The sequence below is a fragment of the Nelumbo lutea genome, chromosome 2, assembly GCF_056320005.1.
Source record: "Nelumbo lutea isolate HS-2025 chromosome 2, American lotus-T2T, whole genome shotgun sequence".
Lineage (NCBI taxonomy): Eukaryota > Viridiplantae > Streptophyta > Magnoliopsida > Proteales > Nelumbonaceae > Nelumbo > Nelumbo lutea.
Window position 1 is genome coordinate 12,271,262 of NC_142685.1, and position 19,937 is coordinate 12,291,198.

The window sequence follows — 19,937 nt, forward strand, 5'->3', positions numbered from 1 at the left end:
CAAAGGTACTTATATAAAATTGATTTTGTAGGTGCTTTCACAAAAGTACTTCCGTAAAAGTACTTTCATAAAAGTGCTTTTATGTTTCCATAAAAGTGTTTTCGTAAATGTACTTTCATAAAAGTGCCTTCGTGTAAAAGTACTTTTGTAAAAGTGCTTTTATGCTTTCATAAGTGTTTTTGTAAAAGTACTTTCATAAAGTGTTTTCGTGTAAAAGTGCTTTTATAAAAGTACTTTCATACAAGTGCTTTTTTTAAAGTCCTTTTCATAATATTACTTTATAAAATTGCTTTTATAAAATTGCATGTGAACACTAAAGTTAATAAAATCTATTTTATTTCACTTTTAATTCCAAAATGACATGTGGCATTGTGATTTGGAATTCTAATGAGATGTGAATGCGCTAAGAGGCTTGAGTTCGAATCACTTTAATTACTGTTTTTTTTTAGATTTGGCGAGTATAGATAGAGCCAACTTTGACCAAACCCATCCTGACCCATGTGACCCAACCCATCCTAACACTAATGAGTACCCTCGAGTATAGATAGGCCCTGACCAACCAATAGATTGGGTGGGTCTCGATGGGTTTCAAGGTGGGTGGGTTGGGTGGGTCAATTGGGTTGGGGTCAAGATTGCTAGACCTAATATTGATATAAGGGAGTGGACTCCGAGTCCCAAATTAAACCCAATAAGTAGGCATTTTGATTAACAAACCCCCTCCTCTCATCTCTCAGACTCTCACCATAGTTCACTGCAAACCCGTAGTAGGATTCCATTTTCATCTTCATCTCTTCCATTTTTTAAGTTTCACCTACAAACCTTACCCCAATCATTTGCGGCAAATAGACCTGGCAAAAAGTTGACCCAACCCGCAAACCCAACCCAACCCAAAAAAAACAGGGTTAGGATCTCATATTTAACTACCTGAATGTGAGGCTGACCCAACCCAACCCAACTAGGAAAAAACTGGGTTGGGTCATGGGCCAACCCACTGACCCGATTGCTAGGTCTAATTGAGACTATTTATGCATTGTTAGAAGTTTTCACTCTTTATTTTTTTCTATTTAGTCTTTACTCTTTATTGTTTACTTTTTGAATTATTAAATGTTCAAGTTTTATTATTTATATTTAGAATGTTAAGGTTAATTCTTTTAATTTTGGCATTTTTCATGCATTTTTCTTTATTATTTTAAATTTTAATTATTTTTTGGGATGACTTGACTTGTAAGTCAACCCTAACGCGAATAATTACGGTTAGGGTCTAGCATTTGACAACTCGACCCGGATTTCAACCCGACCCGAAATCAACCCAATTACCTGAACTGTCTTGACCCAACCCACACAACCCAATTGCCAGGTCTAGCGGCAACAATAGAATGTTGGTGAGCGTATCTCACACTGCCAGCGACCACCGACCAGGAAGCCCGACAAGTGACTCCAAGATTATTTGATATATGGTATATTCCCAAATGGGAGGTCAATCAAGCAAAGCGGGGCTATTTGGGCTCTCCGGTCAATCTCGTGATGGGATTTTGGATTGGTGGAGTGAGCTCTTGTCATGGGTCATGCTCTCTGAGAGATGTCATGGTTGCTGTTATTGTGGTGTTGTCCGAAGCCCATCATATAAACATTAAAAAATAGGGGGGAGAATGGCTTATGAGCCCAATTCACAATTCTTTAACTCTACTGTACAATGGGATGAATCTGACTGTGGATTGATGCTAAATTCATGGGTAGGATGCCATTTATAGGGAGGTTGTAATTTGGAATTCTGCATTAAGCTGTAGAGTACTTTTCCCTAAAAAGTACTTTAGCCTCTTTTTGAACTCCACTATTCCAACATTCCCAAATCACTCCATTGGTTCTCCTTCTTTCCCCCCTGCCTTCTTTGAGCTACAAATCCCCATCCCATTCTCACTCTGCATTTTCCTTCTTTTCCCCCTTCTCTAAGCTACAAACCTCTTCCCCATTCCCACTCTGCGTTCTCATTCTTTTCTCCCTTCTCTAAGCTACAAACCCCACCCTTATTCTCCACTCTACCATCTACACCAATGCTGACAATAGTGTATCTTGCAGTGGTCACTACAAATCGCATGGGCCCACCCCGTTAGTCTTCTTTATCTTCTTCTTCAATATCGGTCTATTGCAATCACACCAACTGGAGCAATTTGATATACTTCACTCCATAGATTTTGTTCTGAATCCCTTCAAACAACTACTACACATTGACGAATTTACTTCTTTGCATTTTTCTAGTTGACATTTCTGTAAACACCACAGTGGTGTTACCCAGTGATGGGATTTGACAGGGACAACCATCTGTTGCAAATCAATTGCATTTTTTAGACAGATCCTGAGGGTTGTATGAACAAGATGATGGAGATCTTGTTTTCAACATATTTTGATTAGATTATGTAGAGATTAATGATAGGATCTAGAGAAATGAGGTGTTCTACAAACCAGTACTTGATTATCCCTTCTAAATTTTCATGGAATCCATTAAAAATCTCTTATACTTATCCTTAGGGTTTCTCAAATAGTTGTTGTCGGCATTGGGGTTATCGACGGAGTGGAGAATAGGGTGGGGTTTGTATCTCAGAGAAGGGGAAAGAAGGGGAAGAGAAGACGAATGGAGTGGGCTTGATTCAGAAACGGTGGTTCAGATGTGAGTTCGTTGGTCATGGATTAGATATTAATTTTATTTTCTGGTTTCATCATTAATAACAACAATTAGAAACACGCTCGAATTTTTATAAACTAATTTTCTATAGTTTTATCTATTTATTACATCATGGATTGGCTCATTTCAACTAGAAGATTCAATGTGCCAATTTAGTACCCGAACTTTAAAATGCGACAATATAGTATTCGAACTTTCGAATTATGACAATCTAGTACTTACCATTAATGAACCGTCAATTATGTATATCACATGACCTCATGTGTGATTTAAGACTTTTAAAAATGTCAAAATTACCCTTAAAAATAAAACATACCGTTCATCATCTACTTTCTCAAGAAAATGAAACAAAGCCCAAGCTCTCAACAGTCTAGATTTCCAAGATACCTATTATCTGTATCTGTAATGATCGCTATAGTAAGAAGCTAAAAAACCTTGTTAACTATTGTAGTATTGTTTGATTCTTACTTTCTAGAAATAGGCAACAACAACAGATGGCAAAGAGGCTTTTTTTTTGCTGCAAATGAAGGACTTCAAGTTAATGAGAATGTACTTGAAGAACTTGGAGAGAGAGAGAGAATTAATATAGATATGTGATTGACACTAAATCAGTTGCAGTATATGAGCCTCTCAATGTCTACTATCAAATACGATGACATAAGAAACGGTCTTCTTAATAGTTTAAAGGATGAAGACATTTCACCCTTTACTTTCGTTGATAAGCTATTTGGCTGAAGTTGGGAATGGATGAGAGAATTGACTTAAGCATGAGTGACCCTGATCTAGTCTCTCTTAATATTCGGGAAAATTACATCAATTATGTACCTAGCTTTGCAGGTAAGGATGATATTGGGATCAATAGAATGAACTTGCTTACACGTGCTGCAGAGTCTATTGCAAATGGCGATATAATCAATGTTCAAATTATAAGATATCAACAGTGGCAACACTACCAAACTAGCTGCTTTGCATCTTGCATAATCCCTGCTGCTTTGCGCTACATGGGAGAAGAGAGTCCCTTGAATAGATTTGGTGGGTGGCTTGGAAAGAACTCTATAGTGGGAGAAAATTGAGGCCTTTGGAAGATGTGCATGCTCATCTTCTTGCATTTCGTGAATACAATTCTGATAGGGAAACCTTGTGAGTTGATTACTTCACTCTTCTTCTAAAACGATTAACTGAACCTCTTTAGACACTTTCTAAGGCTGAAGCAGTTCAGAATGCTGTTGAGTTTATGGATGCCTACTCTATAAATCAGAAATCAGGACGACTTGGACACAATTGTGGAATACAAAAGCTCCAGGGCACTGAAACCCATTAAGAACAGAAACCGAGTTTCTGGTCAGCTTAAACGGCAATTTCTGGTCATGGGTGTAGTCGTCGGTCTTCACGTCCCTTCGATGTAAGTGTCTGACGGTCTGAACTTGACACAGCGGAAGAGAGAGTTTGGCTTTGCCTTTGCTTCTTTTGTCAAACCATGTCATGTGAAAAGGATAATAAGAGAAACTGTAATACAAAATTTCAATGTTTTAAAAAACTACCCAGAATCGGAGCCCTTCTGGCCACCGGTTTCTGGGTTTCTGGGTAGATGGTTCAACTGTCTGTAGGTGCTCAGCCTTCCTCTCTATAATTGTTGCAGGCTATAGGCTTGCAGATTGCAGATGGTTGATAAAGAAAATTAGATGACACTTAAAAGGTATTTGTGTGTTTTTCCATGACACTTAAGGGATGATTAACAGCAATTTCTAGATTGTGGCATTTTGAAATTTTGAATACTAAATTGTAGCATTTTAAAGTTTGGGTACTAAATTAGCACTCAGCCTAAAATACAGGGTACCTATCAAAAATTTTCCTTTTTTAAACTTCAAATGCAGGTCCAATTCAACATTATAATTTTGTCAAGCACATGGCACCCTTTGTTATTTACAAATATGAGCCCATATAATATATATATAATGGCCCATATAATCAACTTTATTGTGTTTGATTGAAGATACAATCAAATTAGTTGAAGGGTATTTTAAATTTTAAATCCATCATCAGTCTGAGAGTTGGCGCATCGATCCAATCCATTCTATACATGCAGAATTGATAGAGGTAGGCTATTAGCAAGAGAATGTGAGTGAATTAAGAAGATGCATGTATACGTTGGAAACATTCAAACATGAATGCATGGATGGATGGATGATATCTCATGCGAATTAATTAAGAAAGCTAGCTAGCTAGCTACCGTATACATCTCATGCATCTTTAACATTACACATTACATTAGATTAGTCATAGGGTGGGTGATCGAGTAACAAATAAATAAAGTTTCAGTTTCTAGACTAGAACAACTAATTAATTTGTTGGTAATTATATACAGGGCCTAATTTTAATTAATTGTTGCCTGCAGCATTCTACGATGACGAGCCAAGCTGATCTAAATTAACCTGCTTGGTGTTGCCACACCAAGACTGAAAATCGGTCTTCTGTATCGGATGAAGCAAGTACGTCCCCTATCACACCTAGCTCTGGGAATTCAGACCATTCTCCAATCCCGGCCATGATCTGGGATTCCATGGTGTGGCGCCTTCCCACCAATATAAGGTCAGAGCTAGTGTGAATGGATCGAATAATCTTCACCATCTGCTCTTCGTCTTCCACCACCTCTTCTCTGAAGAAAACATTTTTACAATGGGAGGTGGTTGATTTAAAATTGGTGAGGGCTGCGGTGTCAAGTTTGACGTCCCAATCGTTGGGATTAGAACAGTCGGAGAGGATGAACTGTGTGACTTGGAGGGAAGCTGTGGTTGGACCTTCCACCATCCGGGAAGCATGTAGCAATGCTCCTCGGTCGTCTGCACCACCCAAAAAGATGACAGCCACACGAAGTGAGAGTTGTTCCAGTGACATGGCGGTGGTGGAGGCAGCAAAGAGACCACGATCAATAATAAGGCCGACGGAGCAAGGTGCAGTTGCGAGGACATTGAGATTGAGGTTCCTCACAGCCGCACCAAAGGCGGCAGAGCCTGAAGCCTGCTGCGGTGTGCCACCGATTTCACATGTTTTGTGGAAGGGAAGGATTATTAAGGAGATGTCCTCCTGGTGTGCAACCTTCCATATGTCATTGTGCATGAGTTCGCGTGGAGACATTGCACTGAAAGCTTGAAATGTGATGGCTCCACAGAGAGATCGCTCAAAGCAGTGAAATACATTGATGATGCGCTCCGAGGGAGATGGTTTGGGCTTCATGGAGGTAGTGTGGCAGAGGAGGACTGGTGATGCACGCCCAACCAGCTGGATAAGGTGTAGAGTACACACATGGATGGGCTTCCTTATACTGGGGTTTGATGCTTGTAACATCCTGATCATGATGGCAACGTTTTCTTGGGTAAGGATGCATACCAGAATGCGGAGCTGTTTGTGGCGAGGGATGTTTCTTTGCCTCCTTATATCTGCATATTCGATTGAACGATTGTAGAACACTGTCGCGAACATCGGCATGAACGTTGCTGCCAAAGCCACTGACATAACCAGAACACTGAACAACCCTTCGTCCAGGATCTGTTCTAATTAACCCATCCAATTCCATCCATTAATATTATAATTGAAGGCCTATATATATATAATTAAATTAATAATGTATTAATATGTATATACCTTCTCGTCCTTCCAAACATTGTAAATGGACATCTCGACGATGCCTTTGGAACTCATGATGAAACCAAGACACAGCGCTTCTGTCAAGGGCGCCTTGAAATATAACAAAGACAGCGTTGCGGCCGTGAGCTTTCCAAAGTTGGCCGTAAGCATCACCAAGGCCAGCGCCCCTACGAACTTGAATCCTTGTATTTTATAGAAATTGGTCCTGAGGCCGCTGACGGTTAAGAAAAGCGGCAACATCAATCCAGAAACGAAGGAATCGAGCCTATCAACCAAAGCCGATCCCAGGGGTGGTCCATCTGGTACAGCCAATCCAAGAAGAAGAGGCCCCATATAAGCATTGTGCCCCATAATTATACTACAAAATGACGACATGAGCGCCGCCACAAGGATGAATCTGATATATGCCTTCTTCACAGGTTTACCTTCTGGAGTGTTCCTAACCACCCAAACCATTATGGGCCGAATGACGAACACCACAAATATCAGATACCCCACATTCGCTGACAGCGCATATAGTAATATCTTCCTACTTATCCTGCCTAACTTGAGGTTGGTACTCACCATTGCAAAACTGACGTTGAATATGTCATTGATAATGGAGGAAGATAAGGCCAGCTGACCCATCTCCGTGTTGATGATCCTCAGTTCCGTCAGCAGGGTAGCCACCACCGGAAAAGCAACGATAGACTCTGCCGCTCCTACAAAGGAGAGCGCCTTCCTCATATAGGAATCCATTGAGAAAGCTTTAGTTAAAACCACAGAGGATACCACCCCCAGAAAGGAGGGAACTATGGTGGATAACAAACCCACCAGAACTGCCCTTCTCCCGGATGTCTTTATTATGCTTAAGTCCATTTTCACTCCCATGAGGAAGTGGAACAGCGCCAGACCCAGAGTACCTATTGCACTAAGCACCGGTATGCTTCTAAAAGGGAAAAGATTGTCTCGAAACCTCTTGAATCTCCCAAGACATGACGGACCTAATAGTATGCCACCCTAATTAAACATCATCAAATTAACCAAAACATACTTTGCCCAAATAATAATTAATTAATTAACCAATTATATATCCAACACAGTGCAATCTTTACCTTCCCTTGAGATACGAGTTACGACTACGAGAGAGAGAGAGAGAGAGAGAAAACATACTATGATCTGTGAAACAATGGATGGTGGTCGAAGAGGCCTGAGGAGGAAATGAATGGTTCGCGTTACCATGAGCACGGTGACAATCTGTGCCGCCAGATTAGGCAATGAAAAGTGCAGAGGATTGTTGTCAACATTCCCCGTAACTCGATTGTTTAACGTAGTCCATATACCCCCCGAAGAAATATGAAAAGGATCTATGCACAAGAAAGTCCTGTTTGATGTACGGGTCTCTATGGGAGCCCAATCTGAGCTACTTAACCATGCAGTTGCCATTGCCTTAATTCCTCCTCACTGAGGTATAGAGAGAGAGAGAGAGAGATCAGAGCAGAAAGACTGCAAGAGAAAATACAAACGTAAAGGAAAGGTCGACGAAGAGAGATGAGCGAACGAGGCACAGACACCTTCATCCCTCAACCCCAAAGTCTGGGAGGGAGATGATTGGAAAGACCGGACGAGAAAATTTGGACTCCGTCAACCCCAAGATGTAGGGGTGCAAATTTGGTGAGAACATCTGAATATACACAACAAGAACAATAGCCCATTCAAATTTTAGCAAATTCTCAATCTAATGTCTAAACCGGTATATGGATATCGATACGGATAAGTTTACACCTCTATCAGGAATTCAGTATGCATGTCTCCGTGTATCAACTCAAAATATGTATTCTTTTTTCTATTTTATTTAATTAATCATTTATCCACTTGTGTTTTGGAATATATGAATCTGAACGGCTAATTTTATTAGTAATAAATGGGGAAAGAACATGAAGAAATATTGTTTTTGTTCTTAACTAATAAAATATTGAAACCACACAAAATGAGGTTATGTAAACACTATCCTTAGTTGGTATTGAGAATTAAAATTATGCCTTTTTAGTAATTTCGCTAAATTAATATTTAGAAGTTTGGATGGCCAACGCCAGTGTTTTCTAACTGCCACTGACCTAAACGGTTGGACCGTTTGGCTCGAAAATCATTTAGGCAATTGGTTTCATTTCACCTTCAATTCATTCCTTGGCCAAAAACTGTTGATTTGGTCAATAAACCATTGATCCGGATGGTTGAACCATCGATCCATTCAACAATTTATTCAGTTGAAACGGGCCATCTATTCAAACCGGACAATTGAGCCATAGACCCAAAAATCGATGACCAGAACAATTCTAATTCTGAGTCGGTTTTTAAAAACTTGGCCAAGGCTGACAAGGGAAACTTTTGATACCCCTCCCCCATAAATATATGCCAAATTGAATTTGAGCAATAGATTTTTTTTTTCTTTTTATTTGTATTACGACTGTAGAAACTTATTGAGAGTAATCAAAAGGGGATCCCAAACTGGACCAACAAATCATTGAAGCCCACACACTGGCCAGGCCAGGGAGGAGGCAAGTTGACAAGGGAATGAGCCAATCTGTATCAATAGTTCAACAAGATTCAATTTAGGGATGGCAATTTTCCTGTTTCCCGTTCCCATCAGGTATCTGGTTTCTCCAATATCATTGAGTTAGGGGTGGAGATTGTCAGCAGGAACGGGGTAAGGATGGGGAGTGAATTTTCCGCCCCACCCCAACACTGATCATATATATTTAAATATATACATATATAATATTATTTATATCAAAATTTATTTTAAAAAATTCCCTTGTTTTAAGTAAATTTAATTTTTAAAAATTTTAGGGATTCGGGTCACCAATGGGGAATTCATCTTCGTCGGGGATCAGAGATGGAGGGTCATTTTTATTTCCAACAGAGATCAGGGTCTAGAACGGGGACTTGTTTGAAAGTCAGGGTCTGAGGAATATGGTCTTGTCAGAGATTGATGATAGAGGGTCATTTTTATCTCCAATCTAGAACCACGATTTATTTCAAAGTCATGATTGAAGATGGAAAATATGACCCTCGCCCCAAAATTGCCCCATTGTCATTCCTATTCAATCATAACTGCGGCCAAGCTCAATGACACCCCTTCAAAATAGGTAGCATGCAAATAGATTGGATTGGATTCGAATCAGGGTATATTTGAATCCGATCCGACATTGTTCATGTTGGATCCGGTCCGATCCGAAGGTCTGAGTGGATCTAATAAGACTCAATTTGAATTCAAATCCTATCGGTAAGTTAGATCTTTCGGATCTGATCCGATCTGACTTGTTTTCTTTAAAAATTAATAAATAAATAAAAGAAAGATAAAATATACTAATTTAAATAAAATAAAACAATTGCATTGCGGATCGAATCATGATCCATTTGCACCCCTGAGAATAGGGTAGCTGGATAGCAATGCCTTCCGGTCATAGATCATCGCATACTGTTGATTTCATCGATGCAGGATTAGCCGCATTTGATGGCTGTGTTGGGGTTGTTTAACTACCACCATTGTAATCTATGACTTAGCACGAATAGTTGATTTGTGGCGTTATTGTTGGTTGAATAACCTCTAGCACGAATAGATGCTAATAATATTTTACTCATTCTCTACAGCTTTTATTAGCATTGTTTTTCTTGGCATTCATAGCTTTGGCATTATCTGTGCTAATCTCTGGATTCAAGCTCTCAAACTAAAATTATATTTAAGATTTAGTGAATCTTAAAATCATAGTCATAGGTTGTGTTTGGTATTCATTATATTTTTTTTTCTAAAACGTTTGGATTGTCATAATATTGTGCAATATGTGAAAACGAAGAGCCAGAATTGAGTCCGAACTTGAGCCTGAACTAAGCCCAAGTTCAACTATTTATTCACAAGCCCAATCCGATCGAGATGGGGAAAATTTATCACCATCTACACACTCTCTTGACTGCTAACTTTATCATCGTTACTCTATAAGAAAACTCAAACAAAGCCTTTGAAGCATTGGAGCTTACAATCTCCTATATATGAAGTTGATGCAAATTTCTCTTCCCCACCATTATTAAGAATTTCGATATTGTATTACTGTTTTGTGTCAGAGGACAGGTGAATATATATATATATATATATATATATATATATATATATATATATATATATATATATATATATATATATTTGTGCAGAAAATGGTAGAGGTTAAGTTCATATCAAATCATCTGATCAGGTTCCGGGACTTGCTTTGTGTAATGGCTCTTTATGTACAATATACGTCTGTCTTCTCCACTCCGCATTGTCTTTCCACAAAGACACTAAAATATTCCATCAACCATCAAGCAATGTTATTGGTGAGGCCAAAAATTATCACCCCTGAATTTTAACCTCTACTCCATAAAAGATCCTATATACCACTTTAGTAGGAATTATTCTACATTTTAGAAATTTAAGGAAGTTTTTACTCTTTCTTCTTTGATAAAATTTGAATTTCTTGCAAGCTCCTATATTTGACTATTTATTGTTTCATTTTAGGGGCTGTTTGGCAAGTGCTTTTAAATAGATTTCTTGAGAGCAATGTAGAAGGATATTTTATATCAAAAGCCTCACTTGAGTTTCTCGATTTTCAGCCGTTTAGGGCATTTGTGAGGTTTTTGTCGAATGAATCTTTTTGGTATTTATGTCTTTTATTGTAAAATGGAAAATGATCAAATTTTGGTCTTTCGAACTTTGAAAAATGTTAAACAGTTTTGTATGCCCTTAGCTTCAATCAAAATTGATGTACTTTATGAGTTTATTGTAAATGAATAAAAGTGCATATTTGATTCATGTTCCCTTGGTATGTTTCTGTGTAATACCCTTAAACTGGACACTTAATGAGACTCGTGTTAATTTAGAATGTTCACAGCTAGTGGGTCGGTCTGGGGAGACCTATCCTGACAAGGCTGACACTGTGGTGCCAGCAAGTCGGTTGGGGTGGCTTGTCTCAGCTACCGCGGTGAGACCCTAGGCACATACAGTGTGGGATTAATTGAATCTTTGAACTGGACCAAATTTCCAGTATTGCCCTGGACCTTGGAGATTGATGGGCAAAACTGGAAAGTTACACCCGACCCCTAGACTCGATTATGATACTGCACTAGGTGTCGGATCGGGCTGTCTTTGATGTACCAATCAGTGAGATCCTTAGCGGGGGTCAAAACCTATGTATGTTGGGACAATCCGAGAATTCATCTGAGTGGGTGATCATAGTGACAGGATCAGCCCCTTTGTCGGACAAAGGTAATGATCGGGGATGCACTCTCACTGTTGGAAACCAAGACTGCCAGCAACCGATTTCAACCGTTGAGATTTGTTTTGCAAAGTATATTTTATATGAGATATAAAAGTATATATATTATGGTTTCTAAAATGTTTGCAAAAAGGTTTTAATTCCCATGATCCATATAAGTGGAGAGTGCAACACTGTACCTTGCAGCCGAGGGAGAGGTCCTCTCTTCTCGGGCAGTGTATGATCATTAAGGGCTGAGAGGTTAAGTGTAAGACCATTGAGGATAATACCTGATGGGCTAATCTTGCATCTGCCCACAGTCCCTACGTGTTACAAGGTGGCTTGGCCCAGGGACCACTTAGGGTAAGTGTTGGGCCCATAGAGCCCATTCGATGGGTTTCAGGGGGTGCACTGTCTTTAACAGTGTAATCGACCAGGCCTTGTAACAAAGGCTGGGCCGAACCCATGTGGCTGATGTGTAGATCAATGCTTGGGTCCCACGCCATACAAGGAATCCCAACTGGGCAGCAATTAGGAAGGTTAAGTGAGCACATAAGCTTAATGGGCCTAAAGCCCATTTCGAACTGGGCTATTTATTTAGTTAATTAAATAGGCGAATTCTGAGATGGATTAGCAGATAGGATAGGGTCTTAATCCTATCCACTCAGAGAGTCCAGATCTGAATGTGATTCAGATCTAGAAACCTCCTAATGGGATTAGGAGAAAGCTAATCTAATATGCAGATAAGATAAATGTTTATCCTTATCACTAGAAGGGAAGGCTGATCCAAATATGATTTGGATAAGCAGCTCCTAATGGGATTAGGAGCTGATCTTTTAAGTTAACAAAAAAAAAGAGGAGGCGGCAGCCTTTGGGAGAGATATACATCAGATCCTCTTTAGTGCTGAAATCAAGAAGAGAGAATTCTGCACCCTGCGAATACTCTCTTGCCGCCCTGTTTGTCAGTTCGATCTCCAGTTGTGGGAGAAGTCAAGATTGGATCTTGACATCAGTTCTTTGAGAAAGGATTGAAAAGGAAGCTGTGCTCACGTGCCATTCTACTGATTCTTGCGAAGGACAGAGTTCTTGGGGAAGAACGCTGTTGATTCTGCTCCATCCTGCACTGCGCCGTCTTCAGTGGGAGCAGTCTTTGGATCCTTCCTTGGGCGTGAACACCTTCGTTGGGAGATATTACTTCTCCGTATCAGGTATAATTCTCTCCTATTCCTTTTGGTTCAGATCTGGTTCAGTTTAAGGTTCAAGAATGATCCTTGAAAATATGATTTTCTAAACAGGGAATGTGATTCCCAGTTGAAGGCAGAGAAAAATTTTTGAAATTCGCCCCCTTATTCCGCAATCTTTGGGCGTCCATGGGATGGATCTCTCATCCCTTCAGTGGTATCAGAGCCATGGTTCAAATCTTGAACCATTCTGTTTCAGATCTGAACCTGCGCAATTAGGGAGAAGGCGTTCTACCCAATTTGCGCAGATATGGTTTTGGGGAAAATTGTTCCTAAAACAGATGGGCAAATAATCTGAAATTAATTTTAAATAAATCTGATTATTATTTAGAATTGTTCTTTATAATTTTCTTGATTTATGGGATGTTTGTACAAGAGGAGATCGAATTCTTGGTTTGCACAGGGAACCTGCGTTTTTGCAGTTCTTGAATTATTTTTGGGTCTGTAAATATTTTTTTTTATTTTCTAGACTCAATGTATAGGTATTCGATCTGATGTAATCATTAATAGAAATAGGATTTCTATTTATTTTTATTTTGGATCGAAGTTGGCGGCGCAGAAAAGGAGATTTCGCAGAGAAGGAGATTTCGCAGATAAGTGAAATGCTATCTGCGATTTGCAGTTTGTGAAACTGCATTCTATGATCTAACCTCTGTTTTGCAGGAAGGATTGTGCAAACAACCCTGATTGACTGATTCTTGTTTTTCCTTTTATCAGTATTTAATTTCATATTATTTTCTTGAATTAATGATTTAATTAAAAATCAAACCCTAGACCCATTCGAACCGAGATTGGTTCAAAACTGTTTGGACCAATTCTAGGGTTTAATCAAGGCTGAAAGTCAGCCCTAATTTCCCACTAATGGGCCTAAGAATTGATATTTAATTAAATGGTTAATTTGGCCCAGCCTGTAAAGGCCCAGTTTTAAATAGTTAAAACTGCAAAAGTCCATTTTAAAGGATAAAGTTATATGAGCCGAACTGGGTAACCCTAATTCATCCCATATACCTAGATAATATGAATGGTTAATATTATGAAATTTTAACGGGCTTTCAACGGGCCTTACAGATAATTAATTGATTGGATCAATTTATCCCTGCATGTGATGTATGGATGTGTGATGTGCTGCGTACATGGGCCATAAGTACTTGGCCCATGTTCATTCAACAGTGGCTCTTGCGCACACCATGGCTGAATGCACATCATTGCCATGGTGTCCCTTTTGGTCATTGGATGACTTCCCTCAGTGGTGGGCCCCACACCTCATCAAGAGGTTGCGTGCGAAACCCTAGCCGATTCAAGGCCCACCGAAATCTGGCTTTGTGAAAGTTAGTGGGTGCCACTTTGGTTTGACCTAAATCAAATTAGGGCGTAATTTTGTTCCCTCCAGCTAATATGAGTGCATGTGATAGGGAGATTCATATGATGAACTCTCTAAAGGCCTTCCATCATTAGCATGAGGATGGGTCATTCAGTAATGAGGAAACGCACCAGAAAATGGGCTATCCATTTGCTGTTGGGCTTGTCTGAGTGTTTCATAAGATGATAGGGGCGTTATAGACCGATGTGGGAGGGGCTTCACCAGAAAATGGGAACTCTCTCACGGTACCTTGGCGTTCACGAATATGATGGGTAAGCACTCACTAGACAGAAAGGTTTACCTGAAAACGGCTCTGAACCTTGTCTGACAGAGGCCAAAGGGAAAACTCATATGATGAGTGGATATGATCCTTCACAGAAAGGTGGTGGGGTTATGCAGCTGAAACAGTTGGCTCCATGCACCCTATGTGATTTCCCACATTTCCAGAGACAACCCGTAGTCTCCGTCACTGAGAAAGGAGGGAAATCTCAGAGACGAATAAATGGAAATGGATCGTAGATTAAAATCCACATCTATGAAATGAACATGAATCAAATTAGGTTGTGGACTGATGTTTGCTCTTTTATCAGAAAATGACAAACGGATCTTTTGCAAAACTGCTTGATGACAACAAGTTGAAGGCCCAAACTATGCTGACCGGTACAGGAACCTTATGTTGGTCCTAGCTTCTGAAAAGCTGGACAAAGTGGCAAAGAATCCTGCCCCGGAGCGTCCGGGTGATAGGGCTTCTGAGGCTCGAAGGAGAGACTATCAAGAATGGGAGGAGAAAAACTCCCTTGCCCGGTGTTACATCATTGCCTCCTTAGACAACCCAATACAGAGGCAGTTCGATCAGATCAAACTTGCCAAAGACATATTGGACAGTCTCAGGACAATGTATGAAGAGCAGAATCGTTCTACTCGACAAAAGGTCTTGAAACAGTTCATGATCGCACAAATGTCCAAGGGTCAACAAATTCACGACCATTGTCTTCAGATGATGGGATATATCAACGAACTGGAGGCTCTTGGATCCGGGTTGGACCTTGCAACCCAAATAGATGCTATCCTTAACTCTTTGCCTCCTTCCTTTAATCCCGTTCATCATGAACTATAACATGAACAAGCTGAATGTCAGCTTACAAGAGCTCAGCAATATGTTGCAAAGAGCTGAAGAACTGATTAGAAAGGATGAACCTGTAGCCATGCTTGTTGAAGCTGGCAAAACAGGCAAGAGAAAGAGGAAGGCAAAGAAGCCTCAGAAGAAAGCCACTAAGAGCAAGAAGCAGAAGAAAGACAAAGCATCGGATGCCTGTCACTTCTGCAAGAAGACCGACCACTGGAAAAGGAATTGTCCTGCCTACCTGGAATCCAAGAAAGGTAACTTCGAAACTTGTGTTATAGAAACAAATTTGTTGGTAGCTTCTGCGTCCTGGTGTATTGACTCCGGGGCTTCAACTCATGCGTGTAACTCACTGCAGGGGTTCAAGGTAAGCAGAAGGCTGAGTGAAGGAGAAGTCACACTCTACTTGGGGACTACTGCAATTGTTGCAGCCGCGACCATAGGAACCGTGGAGTTAATTTTTAGAGAAGGAACAATTGTACTGAAAGATTGTCTTTATGTGCAAAATTTAAGGAGAAATTTGATTTCTGTCTCAAAACTGTGTGCATATGGTTATTTTGACTTCTTTAGTAATACGATTACTATTAAAAGAAACAACAGATTCATCGCATACGGGGAACTGGAGAACGGTCTCTATGTTCTACATCCTTCTCTAGAAACTAACATAACTGAAACTACGTCGGCTGAAATCCCTAAGAAGAGAGCTCGTGATACAGTTAATCCCACGTGTCTGTGGCATTATCGACTTGGCCACATCGGTGTTGACCGAATCACAAGGTTGGTAAATGATGGTCCTTTGGATTTTCTAACTGTAGAAGATCTTCCCACTTGTCAGCCTTGCCTACAAGGCAAGATGACGAAACGACCATTTAACGGTAAGTCTGAAAGATGTGCAGGCACACTTGACCTAATACATACTGATGTATGTGGTCCCCTGAGTGTTAGGACACGAAATCAACACGTGTATTTCATCACCTTCACAGATGATTTTTCACGATACGGTTACGTGTACCTAATGAGACACAAGAAACGCCAATGCTCTAGGAAACATTTTCTGCATTTCTATCCCTTGTCCACTGTCACTTCACTGCCCTATTGGCAGCAATGAGTTGCAACTCCAAGAAACGCCAATTTGGCGTTGCTCAAAACCATGCCTTCCCGATTTCCAACGCATGGCTTGGAGTGCCATTTTCTATAAAAAAACGGTTTCAAACAGAAGGTTGTTTCCTGGAGCAGCATTTTTTCTTACATGACACTGATGTGGCACCATTTTGTGGAGCAACAACAACGGTTCCAAACAGACACATAAATCAAAGGGAAAAAGTGTAACCGACAAGTACCATTCTTTGAATTTACAAGGGGTAGGCTTTTCTTCTCTATTTTGGCCTCATCGCCACCATAGGTAGTCATGTACCATTCCTCGTATTATGACTGCTACTCCTCTTACAACTCTTGTTTCTGTTCTGATACTTTAGGTCATCCAACTCAATACGACAACTAGTGTTTTGGGCGAGGGTGGGTAGGAAAATGGTTATTCACTCTTGGCTTGTATCTGGTGGCGTTGACAGAGCTGCTATTTGACGAGTTGTGGCTTCTACAACTATCTTAACGGAATCCAACCAACCCATTATCAGAGCTAACGAAGAGTCATAAAGGTAGGATCTGACCCTGAAAGAACACGTCGTCGGCTGCACACATTTCTGATTATGTTGAAAGAGAGGCACCCCATGAACCAAACTCGAAGTCCTCTTTGGCTTCAAGAGATTTAATTTCCTCACTTAATGCTTACCTCTCTTGATTTCCATAATCGGTATATCAAAGAGTGACAAGGCTTCTGCTTCGTTTGTTCTTATGCTTTCATATATTTGAGTTCTTATGCTTTCTATTTGGTTTGGTTAGGGGGAAGTTGGGATCGTTGTGCTTTATTAAGATAAGGTTGATAAAGAAAATTAGATATTACACTTAAAGGGCATTTATATCTTTTCTTATAACACTTAACAGTAAATCAACGCCCAATACTAAATCAAGAGAGGTAAGCATTTAAAAAATCAACGCCCAACACTAAATCAAGAGAGGCAAGCTCGAAAAAAGAGACCTAGAGCAAAACACCATTGCCCGATTGGGTTATTTGATGGATTTTTACATGTATCGCTCTTTGGACCGAGAGAACTCACCTTTACAAACATTTAAAAAATTAAAGTTAAAAAATCATTGGTCGATGGGATGAGGTGATGGATTTTTACACGTCTCCCCCTCAAATCAACTTTTGTAAGTCAAATCATCCTTACAAAAATTGGAGCAAAAAATCGTTGGTCGATGAGATTATTTGATGGACTTTTACACATGCCGCTCCCAGGGCCAAGATAATTCACTTTTATAAACATTTAAAAAATTAAATTTAAAACTTTAAACGAAAACATTTAAAAAACTGGAACAAAAAACCGTTGGTCGATGAGATTATTTGATTGACTTTTATATGTGCCACTCCCAGGACCAAGAGACTTAACTTTTATAAACATTTTAACAAATAAATTTAAAACTTTAAAGCAAAAAAAAAAAAAACCATCGATCGATGAGATTAATCGATGAGTTTTTTACATGTGTCGGTCCCCATAAAAGTACTAGATTGGAAAGAAAATTTTTCGTTAAAATTTTCGCTCGCTCAGTCTATGTACACTCGTATAGATTTTATTTTGTGAAACTTTAGGTTGTTTGGTTCGTAGTCGGAATCGGAATTCATCGGAATCAGAAATGGAATGACCCATTTACAAATTCTATTTGGTTAAGACATGAATGGAATGGGAATTAAAATTGATGAGGGCCAAATCAACTTCGTGATACATGGCATCTTGGAACCATTGGATGATATATACACACCATTTAAGCAATGATTTGGAGTCCCAGATCGTAATTCGTTTTCGTTCAGACTTATCGACCTCGGCTACAACTTAGGTTGGATAGGAGCACTTCGTCCAGCGCCGACCTATAGCACCTCGTCACTGGCTGAAGTGACTTTGGCGCGAGGAGCGACCTCCCTTGAGGGCTTGTCGGCCTGACTAAGGTCCAGGTGGCGACCTGCTAGATGTGCTCGTCAACAAATTCAACATGCATATCCCGACACTCTCAAGTTTCTCGGAAGTTGACCCACGTACCGAGTGTTCTAGAGGATGGTCAACGTGCGTGATAGTTACCTTCAAGGATTTTGGAGCAGTAAGGCACAACCTCCCGGAAATCTCGGATGTGGTGCATGAAACCAATGCCAAACAATGCCTATATAAAGGCACCAACCCCAATGACACAGGGGAAAATGTACGCGTGATTATTTACTTACTAGCACTCAAGCATTCAAGTATTTAGCTCGCATCCACAGTATAGAACTGACTTAAGCATCGGAGCGACCCCGTCGAGCTAGTCACCCTAGGTTCTCTAATCAATTATTTTGCAGCTTGGTCCAGCTCGCCGCACAGCTAGAGTTCGGTCACCTTCCAGCTAGGAGTATCTAGATCGTGCACCATTAATTGGTGCCGCATATGGGAATGCGCTACAAGAAGTTAAGTTCTCACTCTCTAATTTCCATTTTTTTACTAACTAAATGGTATTTTTAAGCAGCACCAACATCAAGAACGAAAAATCAATTATTAGGGGGCAAGAACATCTAACAAACCTTGAGAACCCCTCCTGTGACAATCAGGTGTAAGCATGGGAGAAGTTCGGCGCATTCACAAAACAATCAACAGCTGAATGGCCCCAACAACCAGCGGTTTGACGACAGGCACCTTGGAGTAAGGCCACCCCTGCAAGTCAAGCCCTTCATGGCTCCCGTAGGAGTTGATGATCAACTGGTTAAGCAGCTCTGCCAACCTCATTTCAGCCCAGACGAGCCTCATTATTCTTCATCGCAAGGTCTCCCTTACAGGTTGAACCCTTCGCGGCTTCCACGGGAGTTAGCGAACTACGGGCTGTGCGGACACCCTTGCTAGTTGAGCCTTTCAAGGCTCCCACACGAGTTGGCGAGCTACAACTAATTGAGTTGCTCCTGCAGGTTGAGCTTTCTACGGCTTCTTGTAGGAGTTGACGACCAGCATCTCCGAGGGCTGATGTAGTGCAACCGTAACATCAACTTATCATCTAACGTCGAAAGTAATGACAAAACCTACAAACTGAACAAAAATGAATAACCAGCCCGGGCAAGCCTCAACGATTTGACCCGAACTACGAAGCATCACTATAGATCGAGCTTTTATGGCCCCCCTGAGAGTTGGAAGCGAACTGAAAGTGGAACTGCCTTCATAGGTCAAGCCCCTTGTGGTTCCCGTGAGAGTAAGTGACCAGTAGACAGCAGAACTAACCCCTTAGGGTGAGGCATCCATGACTCCAATAGGAGTAGGCGGTCAGTAGTTCCAGGAGCAATACGCCATGATCTTGCAAGCACCTTCCCAAAGAAGCCAATCTCAAGTGATGAGGTAGAAGTAGCCATATCTAAAGTTACAACAGAATGACCACCCGCTTAAGTTAGGTCAAGCCACACATCGGCTAAATAATGTTATGGAGAGTGAATTATGAATCGCTCCTAGAGCCTAAGGGCTAAGATGCCGAGCTGATAAGACCTCGACATCACATA

The 19,937-nt window shown here is 40.4% G+C and overlaps 1 protein-coding gene across 2 annotated transcripts; it reads right to left on the reverse strand.

The window, feature by feature from the left end:
* Positions 1 to 4,912: 4,912 nt before the first annotated feature.
* On the reverse strand, positions 4,913 to 7,872 carry LOC148868612 (cation/H(+) antiporter 15-like). Of its 2 annotated transcripts, none has more exons than XM_088972905.1 (3): positions 7,478 to 7,872; positions 6,323 to 7,308; positions 4,913 to 6,226 (listed from the first exon to the last, which is right to left on the reverse strand). In XM_088972905.1, the coding sequence occupies exons 2-3, from the start codon at positions 7,193 to 7,195 to the stop codon at positions 5,108 to 5,110; spliced, it is 1,992 nt and encodes a 663-aa protein (XP_088829031.1). In that variant the 5' UTR covers positions 7,196 to 7,308; positions 7,478 to 7,872; the 3' UTR covers positions 4,913 to 5,107. The 2 variants fall into 2 exon arrangements, with proteins under 2 accessions (XP_088829031.1, XP_088829030.1); XM_088972904.1 differs by having other exon boundaries at positions 6,323 to 7,324; positions 7,478 to 7,864.
* Between the last annotated feature and the right edge of the window lie 12,065 nt (positions 7,873 to 19,937).

Coding starts and splice junctions, on each gene's coding strand:
- LOC148868612 (XM_088972904.1), bottom strand. CDS start 7,750: ATGGCAACTGCATGGTTAAGTAGCTCAGATTGGGCTCCCATAGAGACC. Junction 7,325..7,477: donor CCATTGTTTCACAGATCATA/GTATGTTTTCTC, acceptor ATGTTTAATTAG/GGTGGCATACTATTAGGTCC. Junction 6,227..6,322: donor ATGTTTGGAAGGACGAGAAG/GTATATACATAT, acceptor TAATTAGAACAG/ATCCTGGACGAAGGGTTGTT.